This window comes from Glycine soja, chromosome 12, assembly GCF_004193775.1.
Source record: "Glycine soja cultivar W05 chromosome 12, ASM419377v2, whole genome shotgun sequence".
Taxonomy (NCBI): Eukaryota; Viridiplantae; Streptophyta; class Magnoliopsida; order Fabales; family Fabaceae; genus Glycine; species Glycine soja.
Genome location: NC_041013.1, coordinates 23568285 through 23592808, shown reverse-complemented (window position 1 = coordinate 23592808; position 24524 = coordinate 23568285). Strand labels below are relative to the sequence as shown.

The following is a 24524-nucleotide window of genomic DNA, read 5'->3' as shown; positions in this document are numbered from 1 at the left end:
ACATTATCTGCCAGCGAGCGTTTTTAAATAAAAACTGCGCAATGTCGGTTGAAAAATACCAGTCGGGGCTATTTCACGACCGTTGTCGGCTACTGAGTTTTCTATTCAATCCCTGAACGAAATATGCATGAAGTCGGATAGCAAATATTTTTTTGCCGAGGTGGCTAATGTTTTCCTGGCCGAATTAATCGGAACATGCCAGTTTTGGCCGAAACAAAACGTCGATTGAGCTTGCACAATTAAACCTAGCCGACCTACATTGTACATTTTTTATGCAACCCCAAAACATGAAAACTTCCTCTGCCGTAAAAAAAACATTATCTGCCACTGAGAGTTTTTTTTTTAAAAAAATTGCTCAATGTCGGCTTAAAAATATCAGACGGGGCTACTTCACGACCGATGTCGGCTAATGAGTTTTCAATTCAATCCGTGAACGAAATTTGCATGATGTCGGTTAGGAAATGTTCGATCGGCATCATCCTGTGAAGCATCTTTTTTGGACATCGATCGGTCATCTTTCCTGACCGACGTCGACTGTCATTTTTTTCAGTCAATATCGGTGAATTATATTTTTTTGTCGAGATGGGCTAATGTTTTCCTGGCCAAATAAATCGGAACATGCCAGTTTCGGCCGAAACAAAACGTCGGTTTTGCTCGCACAAAAAAATCTTGCCAACCTACATTATACATTTTTTATGTAACACCAAAACAAGAAAATTTCCTCTGCTATAAAAAAGAACATTATCTGCCAGCGAGCGTTTTTAAATAAAAATTGCGCAATGTCGGCTGAAAAAATATCAGTCGGGGCTATTTCATGACCGTTGTCGGCTATTGAGTTTTCTATTCAATCCCTGAATGAAAATATTCATGAAGTCGGTCAACAAATATTTTTTTGCCGAGGTGGGCTAATGTTTTCCTGGCCGAATTAATGGGAACAAGCCAGTTTCGACCGAAACAAAACGTCGGTTGCGCTTGCACAAAAAAACCTAGCCGACGTACATTGTAAATTTTTTATGCAACACCAAAAAAAGAAAACTTCCTCTGCCGTAAAAAAAAAACTTTATCGGCCAGCGAACGTTTTTAAAAAAAAAAAATTGCACAATGTCGGCTGAAAAATATCAGTCGGGGCTACTTCACGACCGATGTCGGCTAATGAGTTTTCAATTCAATCCTTGAACGAAATTTGCATGATGTCGGTTGGGAATTGTTCGATCGGCATCATCCTGTGAAGCTTCTTTTTTAGACTTCGATCGGTCATCTTTCCTGGTCGACGTCGACTGTCATTTTTTTAGATCAATATCGGTGAATAATATCTTTTTGCCGAGATGGGCTAATGTTTTCCTGGCCGAATAAATGGGAACATGCCAGTTTCGGCCGAAACAAAACGTCGGTTGAGCTCGCACAAAAAAACCTAGCCGGCCTACATTGTAATTTTTTTTATGCAACACCAAAACAAGAAACTTCCTCTGCCGTAAAAATAAACATTATCTACCAGCGAGAGTTTTTTTAATAAAATTGCTCAATGTCGGCTGAAAAATATCAGTCAAGGCTATTTCGCGACCAATGTCGGCTATTGAGTCTTCAATTCAATCTTGAACAAAATTTGCATGATGTCGGTTAGGAAATGTTCGATCAACATCATCCTGTGAAGCATCTTTTTTAGACCTCGATCGGTCATCTTTCCTGACCGACGACGACTGTCATTTTTTTCGGTCAATATCGGTGAATTATATTTTTTTTGTCGAGATGGACTAATGTTTTCCTGGCCGAATAAATCGGAACATGCCAATTTCGGCCGAAACAAAACGTCAGTTGAGCTCGCACAAAAAAACCTAGCCGACCTACATTGTACATTTTTTATGCAACCCCAAAACAGGAAAACTTCCTCTGCCGTAAAAAAAGCATTATCTGCCAGCGAGCGTTTTTAAATAAAAATTGTGCAATGTCGACTTAAAAATATCAGTGGGGGCTATTTCACGACTGTTGTCGGCTATTGAGTTTTCTATTCAATCCCTGAATGAAATATTGATGAGGACATGACCAAGAGCAAGGGCAAGGATCCACTTGAAGGACTTGGAGGACAAGGGCTAGAGCAAGGAAAGCCAAGGAAGCTATTCAACAAGTGCTGTCCATACTATTTGAATACAAGCCCAAGTTTCAAGGAGAAAAGTCCAAGGTTGTGAGTTGTATCATGGCCCAAATGGAGGAGGACTAAATGACACCACTTTGTCTCAATTTTAGAGTGTTTAGTTTGTCTAAATAATGGCCCAATGCTTGTAAAGTTGGCTGACCAAAAATATGTTTTGGGTTAATCAACTAAAAGGGCTTTAGTTAGGTTTAGTTCAAGTTGTAATAAGGGCCCAATTGGCAACTAGGCATCAGCCTTTTGGGAGACCAAATGGTGGCTGACTTGTTGGCTGTTGGGGGTGACTTTTGGTTGCCACAGTTTCAGTTACACTCAGGCATTAAGTTTTTTTTAATTCCCTAGGTTAATGGCATTAAGTTATTTTAATTCTAGGTTAGTGGATCATTACTAAAATCTGTTGCAAAGCTTCTATATAAGCTGAACCATTTTATCAATAAACACAAGTTGAGTTTTATTCAGAAAATTAGAGTTTATCTCTTTTATCTTAGTGAGAGTGATTCTCCTAAATTCTTGAGTGATTCAAGAACACCTTGGCTGTATCAAAGGACTTTCACAACCTTTGTGTGTTGCCCTCGCTGGAAAGAGTGATTCTTTCCTTCCTTTCATCTTCACCCTTGTTCTTTCAAACCACAATTCCAGAAAATCCACCTCTGCCCAGAATTATCTCGTGGCCATAACTCCCATTTTACGCACTCAAATTAAGTGATTCTTGAGCCTAAATTGACTTTCAAAACGAGACATTTCACCTCGTTTTGGAGTCACCTCATTTGGAGCCCTGTAGCTTCAGTTATTGCCATTTCTATATTTCTGTCCAGCAACCACTTAACCTACATTTTACCATCCCATTCATCCATTTTATGCCAAGAACCAACTTATTAAGATCCACGAAATTAACCACCTTATTTCCCATCCTTTCCTTAATCAATTTCCGCATTTTCCATCAAGGATTAATCCTAGACGATCCTAACTCAGCCCTTGTGCCATGAGGGTTCATATCAAATATGCTTGAAGTCGGTTAGCAAATATTTTTTTGCCAAGGTGGCCTAGTGTTTTCCTGGCCGAATTAATGGGAACATGCCAGTTTCGGCCGAAACAAAACGTCGGTTGCGCTCGCACGAAAAAACCTAGCCGACGAACATTGTAAATTTTTTACGCAACACCAAAAAAAGAAAACTTCCTCTGCCGTAAAAAAACAACATTATATGCCAACGAGCGTTGTTAAATAAAAATTGCGCAATGTCGGCTGAAAAATATCTGTTGGGGCTATTTCACGACAGTTGTTGGCTATTGAGATTTCTATTCAATCCCTGAATGAAATATGCATGAAGTCGGATAGCAAATATTTTTTTGCCGAGGTGGGCTAATGTGTTCCTGCCGAATTAATGGGAACATGCCAGTTTCGGCCGAAACATAACGTCGGTTGAGCTCGCACAAAAAAACCTAGCCAACCTATATTGTAAATTTTTTATGCAACACCAAAACAAGAAAACTTCCTCTGCCGTAAAAAAAACATCTGCCAGCGAGCGTTTTTAAAAAAAAATTGCGCAATGTCGGCTGCAAAATATCAGTCGGGGCTATTTCATGACCGATGTCGGCTATTGAGTTTTCAATTCAATCCGTGAACGGAATTTGCATGATGTCGGTAAGGAAATGTTCGATCGGCCTCATCCTGTTCGATCAGTCATGTTTCCTGGCCGACGTCGACTGTCATTTTTTTCTATCAATATCGGTGAATAATATCTTTTTGCCAAGATGGGCTAATGTTTTCCTGGCCGAATAAATGGGAACATGCCAGTTTCGGCCGAAACAAAATGTCGGTTGAGCTTGCACTAAAAAACCTAACCGACCTACATTGTAAATTTTTTATGCAACACCAAAACAAGAAATCTTCCTCTACCGTAAAAAAAACCATAATCTGCCAGCGAGAGTTTAAAAAAAAAATTGCTCAATGTCGCCAGAAAAATATCAGTTGGGGCTACTTCACGACCGATGTCGGCTAATGAGTTTTTTTTATTCAATCCCTGAATGAAATTTGCATGATATCGGTTAGGAAATGTTCGATAGGCATCATCCTGGGAAGCTTCTTTTTTATACCTCGATCGGTCATCTTTCCAGACCAACGTCGACTGTCATTTATTTCGATCAATATCGGCGAATAATATTTTTTTGCCGAGATGGGCAAATCTTTTCTTGGCCGAATAAATGGGAACATGCCAGTTGCGGCCGAAACAAAATGTCGGTTGAGCTTGCACAATAAAACCTAGCCGACCTACATTGTACATTTTTTATTGATGAGAATCATGAAATTGGCCAAATACAGGCTAAAGGCCCAAGTGGAGAAGGACGAAGGCCCAAGTGGAGAAGGACAAAGCCCCCGAGTGGAGAAGGGTGAAGGCCCAAGTGGAGAAGGATGAAGGCCCAGAGGCAGAGACACTATCAAGACTATTAATTGTTGCTGAAGGCCCAAACTAATTTGAAGGCCCAAGTTAAATAAGTTTTTAGTTATAATTTATTTTTATTGTAATTTTGACCCAAACTGTTTAGAAGGCCCATGTCTATTTTTATCTTTTTGTTCAGCTACACTATAAGTATTGGTTTTTGTTTTGAATAAGAAAACTTTTGGGCATTTTCATAAAATTGTGATGAGGACATGACCAAGAGCAAGGGCAAGGATCCACTTGAAGGACTTGGAGGACCTATTGATGAGGACATGACCAAGAGCAAGGGCAAGGATCCACTTGAAGGACTTGGAGGACCTATGACAAGGGCTAGAGCAAGGAAAGCCAAGGAAGCTCTTCAACAAGTGCTGTCCATACTATTTGAATACAAGCCCAAGTTTCAAGGAGAAAAATCCAAGGTTGTGAGTTGTATCATGGCCCAAATGGAGGACTAAATGACACCACTTTATTTCAATTTTAGAGTGTTTAGTTTGTCTAAATAATGGCCCAATCCTTGTAAAGTTGGCTGACCAAAAATATGTTTTGGGTTAATCAACTAAAAGGGCTTTAGTTCAAGTTGTAATAAGGGCCCAATTGGCAACCTAGGCATCAGCCTTTTGGGAGACCAAATGGTGGCTGACTTGTTGGCTGTTGGGGGTGACTTTTGGTTGCCAACAATTTCAGTTACACTCAGCCATTTAGTTTGTTTTAATTCCCTAGGTTAATGGCATTAAGTTATTTTAATTCTAGGTTAGTGGGTCATTACTAAAATCTGCTGTAAAGCTTCTATATAAGCTGAACCATTTTATCAATAAACACAAGTTGAGTTTTATTCAGAAAATTAGAGTTTATCTCTTTTATCTTAGTGAGAGTGATTCTCCTAAATTCTTGAGTGATTCAAGAACACCCTGGCTGTATCAAAGGACTTTCACATCCTTTGTGTGTTGCCCTCGCTGGAAAGAGTGATTCTTTCCTTCCTATCATCTCCACCCTTGTTCTTTCAAACCACAATTCCAGAAAATCCACCTCTGCCCAAAATTATCTCGGGACCATAACTCCCATTTCACACACTCAAATTAAGTGATTCTTGAGCCTAAATTGAATTTCAAAACGAGACCTTTCACCTCGTTTTGGAATCACCTCATTTGGAGCCCTGTAGCTTCCGTTATTGCCATTTCTATATTTCTGTCCAGCCACCACTTAACCTACGTTTTACCATCCCATTCATCCATTTTATGCCAGAAACCACCTTATTAAGACCCACGAGATTAACCACCTTATTTTCCATCCTTTCCTTAATCAATTTCCGCATTTTCCATCAAGGTTTAATCCTAGACGATCCTAAGTCAGCCCTTGTGCCATGAGGGTTCATATCATTTGGTATCAGAGCTCTGGTTCTAGGATCAACACTTCCTTTGCTGGAAATATTGGGTAACATCCTTCTTTATTCTCTTTGCCATTTATATTACCTTCTTATTCATATATATTTTTTTAGGCTGAACCATTGCAAAAGTTAAGCCTTTTGATCTCTTTGTTATAAAAAAAAAAAAAAAAAGAAGAAGCAGAATTTCGTATAAGCAAAATTAAAAAAAAAAAAAAAATTGGGCTGAATGGTTCATGCTTGAAGAACTTTTAAAAAAAAAAAATCTCTTTAAGGTAATATATTGGTTGCATGAAGGATTGTTACTTGAATTCCTAAATTCTGAATTTTATTTCCTTCATTTGTGCCTAAAAACATTGTTAGCCTTTTTCTTGGTTAACCTTTTCCTTGTCTCTCTAGCCTTACCTAACACATATTGGTGAATTGTTCTTTGTTGTGGCCATAATCTCTTGAATTGCCTAAGAACTCAAGGGGAATTAGAGTGGTAAAAGGCAAGAGTGTTTCATTAGAGAAAAGCCATAATTGTGTGATACACTTGAGTGGGTGAGGTATTCAAACAACAACTATAATTGTCTTGTTACGTTTGATTTGTTTGTTTGAGATGTCAGGCACTAATCCTAATGATGGAGTGGGGCTTTCGCAATTCCAAATGCAAGCTTTGATGCAACATATGGAGAGGTTAATGAAACAACGAGATGATGCGCTCCATGAGAGGTTGGATCAAATGGAGAATAGAGATCATAATGAAGAAGAAAGGAGGAGAAGAGGGAATGATGGTGTTCCTAGACAAAACCGAATTGATGGTATTAAACTCAACATTCCTCCATTTAAAGGAAAGAATGATCCGGAGGCCTACTTGGAGTGGGAGATGAAAATAGAGCATGTTTTCTCATGCCACAACTATGAGGAGGACCAGAAGGTGAAGCTTGCCGCCACGGAGTTTTCCGACTATGCTCTTGTGTGGTGGAACAAGCTACAAAAGGAGAGAGCAAGAAATGAAGAGCCAATGGTTGATACATGGACGGAGATGAAAAAGATCATGAGGAAGCGATATGTGGCGGCTAGTTACTCAAGGGACTTGAAATTCAAGCTCCAAAAACTAACCCAAGGCAACAAGGGGGTTGAGGAGTATTTCAAGGAAATGGATGTGCTCATGATTCAAGCAAATATTGAAGAAGATGAGGAGGTAACTATGGCTCGATTTCTTAATGGTTTGACTAATGATATCCGTAATATTGTTGAGCTGCAGGAGTTTGTTGAAATGGATGATTTGCTTCACAAAGCAATCCAAGTAGAGCAACAATTAAAAAGGAAAGGAGTGGCTAAGAGGAGTTTTACCAACTTTGGTTCTTCTAGTTGGAAAGACAAAGGTAAGAAAGATGGGGCTGCTACTTCTAGTAGTTCCACACCTATCCCATCAAAAACTCGCTCAAAGTCCCAAGAGGAACCCTCTAAAAGGAGTAGAGATGTGAAGTGTTTCAAGTGCCAAGGCCTAGGACACTATGCTTATGAGTGCCCTAACAAAAGGTCCATGGTTCTTAGAGATGGAGAATATATAAGTGAATCTGATGTTGAAGAGGAAGAGGAGAGTGAGTACGTAGAGGAAGAGGAGAGTGAGTACGTAGAGGAAGAGGAGACTCCGGAGGGAGATTTGTTGATGATTAGGCGGTTACTTGGTGGTCAATTGAAGCATGAGGAGGAGAGCCAAAGAGAAAACATCTTTCACACTAGATGTTTAATCAATGGCAAGGTGTGCATGGTGATCATTGATGGAGGTAGTTGCACCAATGTGGCTAGTGCTAGATTAGTGTCAAAGCTAAATTTAGCTACTAAACCACATCCTAGGCCATACAAACTTCAATGGCTTAGTAAGGATGGGGAGGTGCAAGTGAGGCAGCAAGTGGAAGTGGACGTTTCCATTGGGAAATACAATGATAAGGTACTTTGTGATGTTGTTCCTATGGAGGCCAGTCACTTACTTTTGGGGAGACCATGGCAATTTGATAAAAGAGCCAATCATGACGGTTACACCAACAAGATCTCTTTCATGCACCAAGACAAAAAGATTGTGCTCAAGCCATTGAGTCCACAAGAAGTGTGTGAGGATCAAAAGAAAATGAGAGAAAAACTTCTTCAAGAGAAAAAAGAAAAAGAAAAAGTGAGCAAAACACTTGAGAGTGAGAAAAAGAGGGAAACACTTGAGAGGAAAAAGAGTGAACAAAAGAAGAGTGAAACACTTGAAGTGAGGGAGAGCTATTTAGCCACAAAAAGTGAGGTCAAGAGGTTGTTTCGTGCTAAACAGTCACTATATATCTTGTGTTGCAAAAATCAGATTTTGACCACTAACACTTTTGATGATTTTGAAGTGCCTTCTAGTGTTAAAACTCTTTTGCAGGATTTTCAAGACATGTTTCCACCAAATGTGCCAAATGGACTACCACCTTTGAGGGGAATTGAGCATCAAATTGATCTCATTCCGGGAGCTTCTTTGCCCAATAGGCCAGCCTATAGAAGTAATCCACAAGAAACCAAAGAGATTCAAAGACAAGTGGATGAACTCATTAGCAAAGGTTGGGTAAGAGATAGTATGAGTCCTTGTGCTGTCCCAGTGATTTTGGTCCCTAAAAAGGATGGGACATGGCGCATGTGTTCCGATTGTAGAGCCCTTAATAACATCACCATTAAATATAGGCATCCTATACCTAGGCTTGATGATTTGCTTGATGAATTGCATGGTGCATGTTACTTCTCTAAAATCGATTTAAAAAGTGGATACAATCAAATTAGGATTAGAGAAGGGGATGAATGGAAAACTGCTTTTAAAACAAAATATGGTTTGTATGAATGGTTGGTTATGCCTTTTGGCCTAACTAACGCTCCTAGCACTTTCATGAGATTAATGAACCATATCTTGAGAGAGTTCATAGGAAAGTTTGTTGTGGTGTACTTTGATGATATTCTTATCTATAGCACTTCACTTGATTTGCATATTGATCATTTAAAATCTGTCTTGACTGTGCTTAGAAAAGAACAATTGTATGCCAATCTTGAAAAATGCATCTTTTGTACTAACCATGTTGTGTTTCTTGGTTTTGTTGTGAGTTCAAAAGGAGTGCAAGTTGATGAGGAGAAGGTTAGGGCTATTCAAGAATGGCCTACACCTAAGTCTGTGACCGAGGTGAGGAGTTTTCATGGCTTAGCAAGTTTTTATAGACGATTTGTGAAGGATTTTAGCACATTGGCAGCACCTCTCAATGAAGTGCTCAAGAAAAATGTTGGTTTCAAATGGGGAGAGAAACAAGAAGAAGCTTTCAATGTTCTTAAGCAAAAGCTAACTAATGCCCCCATACTTGCGTTGCCAAACTTTCAAAAATCTTTTGAAATTGAGTGTGATGCTTCAAATGTTGGGATTGGGGCTGTGTTGATGCAAGAAGGCCATCCAATTGCTTATTTTAGTGAAAAGTTAAGTGGTCCTACCCTTAACTATTCAACTTATGATAAGGAGTTGTATGCCTTAGTACGGGCTTTGAAAACATGGCAACACTACCTTTATCCCAAGGAATTTGTCATTCATAGTGACCATGAGTCCCTCAAATATATCAAGGGGCAAGGCAAGCTTAACAAAAGGCATGCGAAGTGGGTGGAATTCCTAGAGCAATTCCCTTATGTTATCAAACATAAAAAGGGAAAAGGTAATATTGTAGCCGATGCTCTTTCTCGGCGTCATGCATTACTTTCTATGCTTGAAACAAAATTGATTGGTCTTGAATGTTTGAAAAGCATGTATGAAAATGATGAAACTTTTGGAGAAATTTTTAAAAATTGTGAAAAATTTTCAGAAAATGGTTTCTTTAGACATGAAGGCTTTCTTTTCAAAGAAAACAAATTGTGTGTGCCTAAATGTTCTACTAGAAATTTGCTTGTTTGTGAAGCACATGAAGGAGGTTTAATGGGGCATTTTGGGGTCCAAAAGACTCTAGAAACATTACAAGAACATTTTTATTGGCCTCATATGAAAAAGGATGTGCAGAAATTTTGTGAACATTGCATTGTATGTAAAAAGGCAAAGTCTAAGGTAAAGCCTCATGGATTGTATACTCCATTGCCAATTCCGGAGTATCCTTGGATTGATTTATCCATGGATTTTGTTTTGGGGCTGCCAAAAACAAGCAATGGTAGAGATTCCATTTTTGTGGTTGTTGATAGGTTTTCTAAAATGGCTCATTTTATTCCATGTAAAAAAGTTGATGATGCTTCCCATGTGGCTGATTTGTTTTTCAAGGAGATTGTGAGACTCCATGGTTTGCCAAGGAGCATTGTTAGTGATAGGGACTCTAAGTTCCTAAGCCATTTTTGGAGGACTTTGTGGAGCAAGTTGGGCACTAAATTGTTATTTTCAACCACTTGTCACCCACAAACCGATGGGCAAACGGAAGTTGTTAATAGGACTTTGGGAACTTTGCTTAGGACAGTTTTGAGGAAGAACTTAAAAACTTGGGAAGCTTGTTTACCCCATGTTGAATTTGCTTACAATAGAGCTGTTCATAGCACCACTAATTGTTCTCCTTTTGAAGTTGTTTATGGTTTTAACCCACTAACTCCTCTTGATCTTTTGCCTATGCCTAATGTTTCTGTTTTTAAGCATAAAGAAGGTCAAGCAAAGGCGGACTATGTGAAGAAGCTTCATGAGAGAGTCAAAGATCAAATTGAGAGGAAAAATAAAAGCTATGCTAAACAAGCCAACAAAGGGAGAAAGAAGGTTGTCTTCGAACCCGGAGATTGGGTTTGGGTGCACATGAGAAAAGAAAGGTTTCCGGAACAAAGGAAATCAAAGCTTCAACCAAGGGGAGATGGACCATTTCAAGTGCTTGAAAGAATCAATGACAATGCTTACAAAGTTGAGCTGCCCGGTGAGTATAATGTTAGTTCCACCTTCAATGTCTCTGATTTATCTCTTTTTGATGCAGATGGAGAATCCGATTTGAGGACAAATCCTTCTCAAGAGGGAGAGAATGATGAGGACATGACCAAGAGCAAGGGCAAGGATCCACTTGAAGGACTTGGAGGACCTATTGATGAGGACATGACCAAGAGCAAGGGCAAGGATCCACTTGAAGGACTTGGAGGACCTATGACAAGGGCTAGAGCAAGGAAAGCCAAGGAAGCTCTTCAACAAGTGCTGTCCATACTATTTGAATACAAGCCCAAGTTTCAAGGAGAAAAATCCAAGGTTGTGAGTTGTATCATGGCCCAAATGGAGGACTAAATGACACCACTTTATTTCAATTTTAGAGTGTTTAGTTTGTCTAAATAATGGCCCAATCCTTGTAAAGTTGGCTGACCAAAAATATGTTTTGGGTTAATCAACTAAAAGGGCTTTAGTTCAAGTTGTAATAAGGGCCCAATTGGCAACCTAGGCATCAGCCTTTTGGGAGACCAAATGGTGGCTGACTTGTTGGCTGTTGGGGGTGACTTTTGGTTGCCAACAATTTCAGTTACACTCAGCCATTTAGTTTGTTTTAATTCCCTAGGTTAATGGCATTAAGTTATTTTAATTCTAGGTTAGTGGGTCATTACTAAAATCTGCTGTAAAGCTTCTATATAAGCTGAACCATTTTATCAATAAACACAAGTTGAGTTTTATTCAGAAAATTAGAGTTTATCTCTTTTATCTTAGTGAGAGTGATTCTCCTAAATTCTTGAGTGATTCAAGAACACCCTGGCTGTATCAAAGGACTTTCACATCCTTTGTGTGTTGCCCTCGCTGGAAAGAGTGATTCTTTCCTTCCTATCATCTCCACCCTTGTTCTTTCAAACCACAATTCCAGAAAATCCACCTCTGCCCAAAATTATCTCGGGACCATAACTCCCATTTCACACACTCAAATTAAGTGATTCTTGAGCCTAAATTGAATTTCAAAACGAGACCTTTCACCTCGTTTTGGAATCACCTCATTTGGAGCCCTGTAGCTTCCGTTATTGCCATTTCTATATTTCTGTCCAGCCACCACTTAACCTACGTTTTACCATCCCATTCATCCATTTTATGCCAGAAACCACCTTATTAAGACCCACGAGATTAACCACCTTATTTTCCATCCTTTCCTTAATCAATTTCCGCATTTTCCATCAAGGTTTAATCCTAGACGATCCTAAGTCAGCCCTTGTGCCATGAGGGTTCATATCAAATTGGGTGAGAGTTTCTCTCTGGGTTCCTTGTTGAACCAATTATCAGACTTATCAAGGTAATCCTTGTGGCGTCTACCCTGACTTATCTTCCTTCACTGAAAGTGGCGTCTACCGTGACTTATCTTCCTTCACCGGAAGTGGCGTCTACCCTGACTTATCTTCCTTCATCGGAAGTGGCGTCATCCAAACTCTATAACCTGTATCAAGCGATCCGCTCCTACTCAGGTTCACATCATCTGGTATTAGAGCTTCGGCTCTTGATACAGGTTCTATCCTATCCTATCCTATTTTTTTTCTTTGTAATTTGTCTAGGTTGGTGTTTTTGTCCTTGTTCTGTTATTTGCGTTCTTGTTTACATCTTGTTTCGTTTTTGTTTGCGTCTTGTGTTCTGTTATTTGCGTTCTTGTTCTTGTTTCTTGTGTCTTTCACACTTTGTGTAAAAAAGAAATTGCAAAAAAATTTGAAAAAAAAAAGTGGGTGTTTGATCTTTGAACACGAAATTGAGGCATTTAGAGGTATTTTTTTTGGAAAGAAAATCGTGGATCAAATCTCCTATTCTAGATTCTCCTCTGAATTCTGAGCGTTTTGATATATAGTGGGCCTCAAACGGACAACCATAGCAAAAGTTATGAGCATTTGAAGTTTACTTGTCATATCTGTTATCTGATCTGCTATCCTATCTATTATCTTATTTGTTATCATATCTGTTATCCAAATTAAATCTAATTTGTTATCCAAATCTGATCTGTTATCCAAATTAAATCAAATCAAAATTTGTTATCCAAATCAGATTTGTTATCCAAATCAAATCAAGTCTAATCTGTTATCCAAATCAAATCTAAATCCAAATCAAGTCTAATCTGTTAACCAAAATCAAATCAGATTTCTTATCCAAATTAAATCTGCTATAATTAAACTGTCTTTCCTGTTATATACCTTGTGTGTCTAATTTGATTCATCCAGGAACTTAAGAGGGAGTGAGTGGTAAAAGGCAAGAGTGAAAACATCACACAAAAGCCTATATTGAGAGCATCAAACACGAGTGAACTACCATCAAAGAGAGAAACACGTGAGTAGAGTGTGGTGAGGTCCTGCATTGTTTTTTAATTTACTGCAAAATTCTTTGTTCCTTAATCATGGCAAGAGCTGGTGACAATGGTGGTGTATATCATCAACTGGACGAATCTCAGCGCTTATTTCTGGACGCGTGGACTACACAAATGCAACGTTTGTTGAACCGTAACAAAGAAGAGCCCTACAGATGAATAGCCAAATCTTCCTCGTTTACTCTTAAACCTCTATCCCCTAGAGAAGTGTGTGATGACCAAATCAGAATGAGAGAAAAGAGAGAACAAGAGAAAGAAAATAGTGAGGCACCACAAAGGAATATGAAAAAGAAGAGTGATACACCCGAGGAAAAGAGTGATACACATAAGAGAGAGAGTGATACACATGAGAGAAAATTTAATTATTTTGCAGAGGCGAGTGAAGTGAGGAAAGTGTTACCTGCTCATGAACCACTCAATCTACAGTATTGCAAAGACAGTAAAATTTCTACTGATAATTCTAATGAGTTTACTATTTCTATTTCTCCTAGTGTTCAACCCTTATTGCAGGAATTTAAAAATGTCTTTCCTAAGGAGATTCCTCATGGACTGCCACCTTCAAGAGGCATAGAACATCAAGTTGATCTCCTCCCCGGAGCTTCATTGCCTAACAGGCCAACTTACAAAAGCAATCCCCAAGAGATTCAACATAAGGATGCGCATGCCAAAGTTGAGTATGTGAAAAGATTGTATGACCAAGTGAAGGTGCAAATTGCAAAGAAGAATGAAAGCTATGCCAAGCAAGCCAACAAGAAAAGGAAGGAAGTGGTACTTGAACCCGGTGATAATCCTGGACATTTGAGGACAAATGTTTTCCAAGAAGGAGGGAATGATGAGAATCATGAAACTGGCCAAATACAGGCTAAAGGCCCAAGTGGAGAAGGACAAAGCCCCCGAGTGGAGAAGGGTGAAGGCCCAAGTGGAGAAGGATGAAGGCCCAGAGGCAGAGACACTATCAAGACTATTAATTGTTGTTGAAGGCCCAAACTAATTTGAAGGCCCAAGTTAAATAAGTTTTTAGTTATAATTTATTTTTATTGTAATTTTGACCCAAACTGTTTAGAAGGCCCATGTCTATTTTTATCTTTTTGTTCAGCTACACTATAAGTATTGGTTTTTGTTTTGAATAAGAAAACTTTTGGGCATTTTCATAAAATTGGGTGAGAGTTTCTCTCTGGGTTCCTTGTTGAACCAATTATCAGACTTATCAAGGTAATCCTTGTGGTGTCTACCCTGACTTATCTTCCTTCACTGGAAGTGGCGTCTACCGTGACTTATCTTCCTTCACCGGAAGCTTCCTTCATCGGAAGTGGTGTCATCCAAACTCGATAACCTGTATCAAGCGATCCGCTCCTACTCAGGTTCACATCATTTATGCAACACCAAAACAAGAAAATTTCCTCTGTCGTAAAAAAAAACATTATCTGCCAGCGAGCGTTTTTAAATAAAAACTGCGCAATGTCGGATGAAAAATATCAGTCGGGGCTATTTCACGACCGTTGTCGGCTATTGAGTTTTCTATTCAATCCCTGGATGAAATATGCATGAAGTCGGTTGGCAAATATTTTTTTGCCGAGGAGGGTTAATGCTTTCCTGGCCGAATAAATGGGAACATGCCAGTTTCGGCCGAAACAAAACGTCGGTTGAGCTCGCACAAAAAAACCTAGCCGAGATACATTGTAAATTTTTTATGCAACACCAAAACAAGAAAACTTCCTCTGCCGTAAAATTAAACATCATCTGCCAACGAGAGTTTTTTTAAAAAAATTGCTCAATGTTGTCTGAAAAATATCAGTCGGGGCTATTTCACGACCGATGTTGGCTATTGAGTCTTCAATTCAATCCGTGAACAAAATTTGCAAGATGTCGGTTAGGAAATGTTCGATCAGCATCTTCCTGTGAAGCATCTTTTTTAGACCTCCATCGGCCATCTTTCCTGACCGACGTCGACTGTCATTTTTTTCGGTCAATATCGGTGAGTTATATTTTTTTGTTGAGATGGGCTAATGTTTTCCTGGCCGAATAAATCGGAACATGCCAGTTTCGGCCAAAACAGAACGTCGGTTGAGCTCGCACAAAAAGACCTAGCCGACCTATATTGTACATTTTTTATGCAACACCAATACAAGAAAACTTCCTCTAGCGTAAAAAAAAACATTATCTGCCAACGAGCGTTTTTAAATAAAAATTGCGCAATGTCGGCTGAAAAATATCAGTCGGGGCTATTTGACGACCGTTGTCGGCTATTGAGTTTTCTATTCAATCCATGAATGAAATATGCATGAAGTCGGTTGGCAAATATTTTTTTGCCGAGGTGGGTTAATGTTTTCCTGGCTGAATAAATGGGAATATGCCAGTTTCTGCCGAAACAAAACGTCGGTTGAGCTCGCACAAAAAACCTAGCCGACGTACATTGTAAATTTTTTATGCAACACCAAAACAAGAAAACTTCCTCTGCTGTAAAAAAAACATTATCTACCATCGGGAGTTTTTTTTAAAAAAATTGCTCAATGTCGGCTGAAAAATATCAGTTGGGGCTATTGCACAACCGATGTCGGCTATTGAGTTTTCAATTCGATCCGTGAACAAAATTTGCATGATGTTGGTAAGGAAATGTTCGATCGGCGACATCCTGTGAAGCTTCATTTATATACCTCGATCGGTCATGTTTCGGGGCCAACGTCGACTGTCATTTTTTTCGATCAATATCGGTGAATAATATCTTTTTGCCGAGACGGGCTAATGTTTTCCTGACCGAATAAATGGGAACATGCCAGTTTCGGCCGAAACAAAACGTCGGTTGAGCTCGCACAAAAAACCTAGCTGACGTACATTGTAAATTTTTTATGCAACACCAAAACAAGAAAACTTCCTCTGCTGTAAAAAAAACATTATCTACCATCGGGAGTTTTTTTAAAAAAAATTGCTCAATGTCGGCTGAAAAATATCAGTTGGGGCTATTGCACAACCGATGTCGGCTATTGAGTTTTCAATTCGATCCGTGAACAAAATTTGCATGATGTCGGTAAGGAAATGTTCGATCGGCGACATCCTGTGAAGCTTCATTTATAGACCTCGATCGGTCATGTTTCGGGGCCAACGTCGACTGTCATTTTTTTCGATCAATATCGGTGAATAATATCTTTTTGCCGAGACGGGCTAATGTTTTCCTGACCGAATAAATGGGAACATGCCAGTTTCGGCCGAAACAAAACGTCGGTTGAGCTCGCACAAAAAACCTAGCTGACGTACATTGTAAATTTTTTATGCAACACCAAAACAAGAAAACTTCCTCTGCTGTAAAAAAAACATTATCTACCATCGGGAGTTTTTTTTAAAAAAATTGCTCAATGTCGGCTGAAAAATATCAGTTGGGGCTATTGCACAACCGATGTCGGCTATTGAGTTTTCAATTCGATCCGTGAACAAAATTTGCATGATGTCGGTAAGGAAATGTTCGATCGGCGACATCCTGTGAAGCTTCATTTATAGACCTCGATCGGTCATGTTTCGAGGCCAACGTCGACTGTCATTTTTTTCGATCAATATCGGTGAATAATATCTTTTTGCCGAGACGGGCTAATGTTTTCCTGACCGAATAAATGGGAACATGCCAGTTTCGGCCGAAACAAAACGTCGGTTGAGCTCGCACAAAAAACCTAGCTGACGTACATTGTAAATTTTTTATGCAACACCAAAACAAGAAAACTTCCTCTGCCATAAAAATAAACATTATCTGCCAGTGAGAGTTTTTTTAAAAAAATGGCTCAATGTCGGCTGAAAAATATCAGTCGGGGCTATTTCACGACCGATGTCGGCTATTGAGTCTTCAATTCAATCCGTGAACAAAATTTGCATGATGTCGGTTAGGAAAGGTTCGATCGGCGTCATCTGATGAAGCTTCTTGTTTAGACTTCGATCTGTCATCTTTCCTGGCCGACGTCGACTGTCATTTTTTTCGATCAATATCGGTGAATAATATCTTTTTGCCGAGATGGGCTAATGTTTTCCTGGCCAAATAAATGGGAACATGCCAGTTTCGGCCGAAACAAAACGTTGGTTGAGCTCGCAAAAAAAAACCTAGCCGAGATACATTGTAAATTTTTTATGCAACACCAAAACAAGAAAACTTCCTTTGCCGTAAAAATCAACATTATCTACCAGCGAGAGTTTTTTTTTAAAAATTGCTCAATGTCGGCTGAAAAATATCAGTCGGGGCTATTTCACGACCGTTGTCGGCTATTGAGTCTTCAATTCAATCCACGAACAAAATTTGCATGATGTCGGTTAGGAAATGTTCGATCAGCATCATCCTGTGAAGCATCTTTTTTAGACCTCGATCGGTCATCTTTCCTGACCGACGTCGACTGTCATTTTTTTGGGTCAATATCGATGAATTATATTTTTTTGTTGAGATGGACTAATGTTTTCCTGGCCGAATAAATCGGAACATTCCAGTTTCGGCCGAAATAGAACGTCGGTTGAGCTCGCACAAAATAACCTAGCCGACCTATATTGTACATTTTTTATGCAACACCAAAACAAGAAAACTTCCTCTGCCGTAAAAAAAACATTATCTGCCAGCGAGCGTTTTTAAATAAAAATTGCGCAATGTCGGCTGAAAAATATCAGTCGGGGCTATTTGACGACCGTTTTCGGCTATTGAGTTTTCTATTCAATCCCTGAATGAAATATGCATGAAGTCGGTTGGCAAATATTTTTTTGCCGAGGTGGGCTAATGTTTTCCTGGCCGAATTAATTGGAACATGCCAGTTTCGGCCGAAACAAAAGGTCGGTTCAGCTCGCAGAAAAAAACCTAGCCGAGATACATTGTAAATTTTTTATGAAACACCAAAACAAGAAAACTTCTTCTGCCGTAAAAATCAACATTATCTGCCAGTGAGAGTTTTTTTAAAAAATTATTCTCAATGTCGGCTGAAAAATATCAGTCGGGGCTACTTCACGACCGATGTCGGCTAATGAGTTTTCAATTCAATCCGTGAACGAAATTTGCATGATGTCGGTTAGGAAAGGTTCGATCGGCGTCATCTGATGAAGTTTCTTTTTTAGACCTCGATTGGTCATCTTTCCTGTCCGACGTCGACTGTCATTTTTTTCGATCAATATTGGTGAATAATATCTTTTTGCCGAGACGACCTAAAGTTTTCCTGGCCGAATAAATGGGAACATGCCAGTTTCGGCCGAAACAAAACGTCAGTTGAGCTTGCACAAAAAAACCTAGCCGAGATACATTGTAAATTTTTTATGCAACACCAAATCAAGAAAACTTACTCTGCCGTAAAAATTAATATTATCTACCAGCGAGAGTTTATTTAAAAAAATTGCGCAATGTCGGCTGAAAAATATCATTTGGGGCTATTTCACGACCGTTGTCGGCTCTTGAGTCTTCAATTCAATCCACGAACAAAATTTGCATGATGTCGGTTAGGAAATGTTCGATCGGCATCATCCTGTGAAGCATCTTTTTTAAACCTCGATCGGTCATCTTTCCAGGCCAACGTCGATTGTCATTTTTTTCGATCAATATCGGCGAATAATATTTTTTTGTCAAGATGGGCTAATGTTTTCCTGGCCGAATAAATCGAAACATGCAAGTTTCGGCCGAAACAAAACGTCGGTTGAGCTCGCACAATTAAACCTTGCCGACCTACATTGTACATTTTTTATGCAACCCCAAAACAAGAAAACTTCCTCTGCCGTAAAAAAAACATTATCTGTCAGCGAGCGTTTTTAAATAAAAATTGCGCAATGGCGGTTGAAAAATATCAGTCGGGGCTATTTCACGACCGTTGTCGGCTATTGAGTTTTCTATTCAATCCCTGAATGAAATATGCATGAAGTCGGTTGGCAAATATTTTTTTGCCGAGGTGGGTTAATGTTTTCCTGGCCGAATAAATGAGAACATGCCAGTTTCGACCGAAACAAAAGGTCGGTTTAGGTCGCACAAAAAAACCTAGCCGAGATACATTGTAAATTTTTTATGCAACACCAAAACAAGAAAACTTCCTCTGCCGTAAAAATAAACAATATCTGACAGCGAGAGTTTTTTAAAAAAAAATTGCTCAATGTCAGCTGAATAATATCAATAAGGGCAACTTCACGACCGATGTTGGCTAATGAGTTTTCAATTCAATCCGTGAACGAAATTTGCATGATGTCAGTTAGGAAATGTCCGATCGGCATCATCTTATGAAGCATGTTTTTTAGACCTCGATCGGTCATCTTTCCTGACTGACGTCGACTGTCATTTTTTTCGGCCAATATCGGTGAATTATATTTTTTTGTCGAGATGGGCTAATGTTTTCCTGGCCGAATAAATCAAAACATGCCAGTTTCGGCCGAAACAAAACGTCGGTTGTGCTCGCACAAAAAAATCTAACCGACCTACATTGTACATTTTTTATGTAACACCAAAACAAGAAAACTTCCTCTGCTATAAAAAAAACATTATCTGCTAGCGAGCGTTTTTAAATAAAAAATGTGCAATGTCGGCTGAAAAATATCAGTCGTGGCTATTTCACGACCGTTGTCGGCTATTGAGTTTTCTATTCAATCCCTGAATGAAATATGCATGAAGTCGGTCAGCAAATATTTTTTTTCCGAGGTGGGCTAATACTTTCCTGGCCGAATTAATGGGAACAAGCCAGTTTCGACCGAAACAAAACGTCGGTTGCGCTCGCACGAAAAAACCTAGCCGACGTACATTGTAAATTTTTTATGCAACACCAAAAAAAGAAAACTTCCTCTGCCGTAAAAAAAAAAAAAACATTATCTGCCAACGAGCGTTTTTAAAAAAAAAATTGCGCAATGTCGGCTGAAAAATATCAGTCGGGGCTACTTCACGACCGATGTCGGCTAATGAGTTTTCAATTCAATCCATGAACGAGATTTTCATGATGTCGGTTAGGAATTGTTCGATCGGCATCATCCTGTGAAGCTTCTTTTTTAGACTTCGATCGGTCATCTTTCCTGGCCGACGTCAACTGTCATTTTTTTCGATCAATATCGGTGAATAATATCTTTTTGCCGAGATGGGCTAATATTTTCCTGGCCGAATAAATGGGAACATGCCAGTTTCGGCTGAAACAAAACGTCGGTTGAGCTCGCACAAAAAAACCTAGCCGACGTACCTTGTAATTTTTTTTATGCAACACCAAAACACGAAAACTTCCTCTGCCGTAAAAATAAACATTATCTACCAGCGAGAGTTTTTTTTTAAAAATTGCTCAATGACGGCTGAAAAATATCAGTTGGGGCTATTTCACGACCAATGTCGGCTATTGAGTCTTCAATTCAATCTGTGAACAAAATTTGCATGATGTCGGTTAGGAAATGTTCGATCAGCATCATCCTGTGAAGCATCTTTTTTAGACCTCGATCGGTCATCTTTCCTGACCGACGACGACTGTCATTTTTTCGGTCAATATCGGTGAATTATATTTTTTTGTCGAGATGGGCTAATGTTTTCCTGGCTGAATAAATCGGAACATGCCAGTTTCGGCTGAAACAAAACGTCGGTTGAGCTCGCACAAAAAAACCTAGCCGACCTACATTGTATATTTTTTATGCAACACCAAAACAAGAAAACTTCCTCTGCCGTAAAAAAAAATATTATCTGCCAGCAAGCGTTTTTAAATAAAAATTGCGCAATGTCGGCTTAAAAATATCAGTGGGGGCTATTTCACGACCGTTGTCGGCTATTGAGTTTTCTATTCAATCCCTGAATGAAATATTGATGAGGACATGACCAAGAGCAAGGGCAAGGACCCACTTGAAGGACTTGGGGGACCTATGACAAGGGCTAGAGCAAGGAAAGCCAAGGAAGCTCTTCAACAAGTGCTGTCCATACTATTTGAATACAAGCCCAAGTTTCAAGGAGAATAGTCCAAGGTTGTGAGTTGTATCATGGCCCAAATGGAGGAGGACTAAATGACACCACTTTGTCTCAATTTTAGAGTGTTTAGTTTGTCTAAATAATGGCCCAATCCTTGTAAAGTTGGCTGACCAAAAATATGTTTTGGGTTAATCAACTAAAAGGGCTTTAGTTAGGTTTAGTTCAAGTTGTAATAAGGGCCCAATTTGCAACCTAGGCATCAGCCTTTTGGGAGACCAAATGGTGGCTGACTTGTTGGCTGTTGGGGGTGACTTTTGGTTGCCACAGTTTCAGTTACACTCAGCCATTAAGTTTTTTTTAATTCCCTAGGTTAATGGCATTAAGTTATTTTAATTCTAGGTTAGTGGATCATTACTAAAATCTGCTGCAAAGCTTCTATATAAGCTGAACCATTTTATCAATAAACACAAGTTGAGTTTTATTCAGAAAATTAGAGTTTATCTCTTTTATCTTAGTGAGAGTGATTCTCCTAAATTCTTGAGTGATTCAAGAACACCTTGGCTGTATCAAAGGACTTTCACAACCTTTGTGTGTTGCCCTCGCTGGAAAGAGTGATTCTTTCCTTCCTTTCATCTTCACCCTTGTTCTTTCAAACCACAATTCCAGAAAATCCACCTCTGCCCAGAATTATCTCGTGGCCATAACTCCCATTTTACGCACTCAAATTAAATGATTCTTGAGCCTAAATTGACTTTCAAAACGAGGCCTTTCACCTCGTTTTGGAATCACCTCATTTGGAGCCCTGTAGCTTCAGTTATTGCCATTTCTATAATTCTGTCCAGCCACCACTTAACCTACATTTTACAATCGCATTCATCCATTTTATGCCAAGAACCACCTTATTAAGACCCACGAAATTAACCACCTTATTTTTCATCCTTTCCTTAATCAATTTCCGCATTTTCCATCAAGGTTTAATTCTAGACGATCCTAAGTCAGCCCTTCTGCCATGAGGGTTCATATCAAATATGCTTGAAGTCGGTTAGCAAATATTTTTTTGCCGAGGTGGCCTAGTGTTTTCCTGGCCGAATTAATGGGAACATGCCAGTTTCGGCCGAAACAAAACGTCGGTTGAGCTCGCACAAAAAAACCTAGCCGACGAACATTGTAAATTTTTTATGCAACACCAAAACAAGAAAACTTCCTCTGCCATAAAAATAAACATTATATGCCAGAAAGCGTTTTTTTAAAAAAATGGCTCAATGTCGGCTGAAAAATATCAGTTGGCGCTATTTCACGACCGATGTCGGCTATTGTGTCTTTTATTCAATCCCTGAATGAAATATGCATGAAGTCGGATAGCAAATATTTTTTTGCCGAGGTGGGCTAATGTGTTCCTGGCCGAATTAATGGGAACATGCCAGTTTCGGCCAAAACATAACGTCGGTTGAGCTCGCACAAAAAAACCTAGCTGACCTATATTGTAAATTTTTTATGCAACACCAAAACAAGAAAACTTCCTCTGCCGTAAAAAAAACATCTGCCAGCGAGCGTTTTTAGAAAAAAAATTGCGCAATGTCGGCTGCAAAATATCAGTCGGGGCAATTTCAGGACCGATGTCGGCTATTGAGTTTTCAATTCAATCCGTGAACGAAATTTGCATGATGTCAGTAAGGAAATGTTCGATCGGCCTCATCCTGTGAAGCTTAATTTATAGACCTCGATTGGTCATGTTTCCTGGCCGACGTCGACTGTCATTTTTTTCGATCAATGTCGGCTGCTTCTTTTTTTTTTTTTTTTTATAACAAAGAGATCAAAAGGCTTAACTTTTGCAATGGTTCAGCCTAAAAAAATATATATGAATAAGAAGGTAATATAAATGGCAAAGAGAATAAAGAAGGATGTTACCCAATATTTCCAGCAAAGGAAGTGTTGATCCTAGAACCGGAGCTCTGATACCAAATGATATGAACCCACATGGCACAAGGGCTGACTTAGGATCGTCTAGGATTAAACCTTGATGGAAAATGCGGAAATTGATTAAGGAAAGGATGGAAAATAAGGTGGCTAATTTCGTGGGTCTTAATAAGGTGGTTCTTGGCATAAAATGGATGAATGGGATGGTAAAACGTAGGTTAAGTGGTGGCTGGACAGAAATATAGAAATGGCAATAACTGAAGCTACAGGGCTCCAAATGAGGTGATTCCAAAACGACGTGAAAGGTCTCGTTTTGAAATTCAATTTAGGCTCAAGAATCTTAATTTGAGTACGTAAAATGGGAGTTATGGCCACGAGATAATTCTGGGCAGAGGTGGATTTTCTGGAATTGTGGTTTGAAAGAACAAGGGTGATGATGAAAGGAAGGAAAGAATCACTCTTTCCAGCGAGGGCAACACACAAAGGTTGTGAAAGTCCTTTGATACAGCCAAGGTGTTCTTGAATCACTCAAGAATTTAGGAGAATCACTCTCACTAAGATAAAAGAGATAAACTCTAATTTTCTGAATAAAACTCAACTTGTGTTTATTGATAAAATGGTTCAGCTTATATAGAAGCTTTACAGCAGATTTTAGTAATGACCCACTAACCTAGAATTAAAATAACTTAATGCCATTAACCTAGGGAATTAAAAAAAACTTAATGGCTGAGTGTAACTGAAATTGTGGCAACCAAAAGTCACCCCCAACAGCCAACAAGTCAGCCACCATTTGGTCTCCCAAAAGGCTGATGCCTGGGTTGCCAATTGGGCCCTTATTACAACTTGAACTAAACCTAACTAAAGCCCTTTTAGTTGATTAACCCAAAACATATTTTTGGTCAGCCAACTTTACAAGGTTTGGGTCATTATTTAGACAAACTAAACACTCTAAAATTGAGACAAAGTGGTGTCATTTAGTCCTCCTCCATTTGGGCCATGATACAACTCACAACCTTGGACTTTTCTCCTTGAAACTTGGGCTTGTATTCAAATAGTATGGACAGCACTTGTTGAAGAGCTTCCTTGGCTTTCCTTGCTCTAGCCCTTGTCATAGGTCCTCCAAGTCCTTCAAGTGGATCCTTGCCCTTGCTCTTGAACATGTCCTCATCATTCTCTCCCTCTTGAGAAGGATTTGTCCTCAAATCGGATTCTCCATCTGCATCAAAAAGAAATAAATCAGAGACATTGAAGGTGGAACTAACATTATACTCACCGGGCAGCTCAACTTTGTAAGCATTGTCATTGATTCTTTCAAGCACTTGAAATGGTCCATCTCCCCTTGGTTGAAGCGTTGATTTCCTTTGTTCCGGAAACCTTTCTTTTCTCATGTGCACCCAAACCCAATCTCCGGGTTCGAAGACAACCTTCTTTCTCCCTTTGTTGGCTTGTTTAGCATAGCTTTTATTTTTCCTCTCAATTTGATCTTTGACTC

At 39.2% G+C, this 24524-nt stretch overlaps 1 protein-coding gene across 1 annotated transcript; it reads left to right on the top strand.

The window, feature by feature from the left end:
• Positions 1-6887: 6887 nt before the first annotated feature.
• Positions 6888-10976, top strand: LOC114379406 (the record flags this gene model as incomplete). Its single annotated transcript, XM_028338055.1, has 6 exons — positions 6888-7976; positions 8361-8607; positions 9055-9690; positions 9823-10597; positions 10754-10875; positions 10933-10976. Coding segments are annotated over 6 exons (2913 nt in total), but the record flags the coding sequence as incomplete, so codon positions are not given.
• Positions 10977-24524: the final 13548 nt, after the last annotated feature.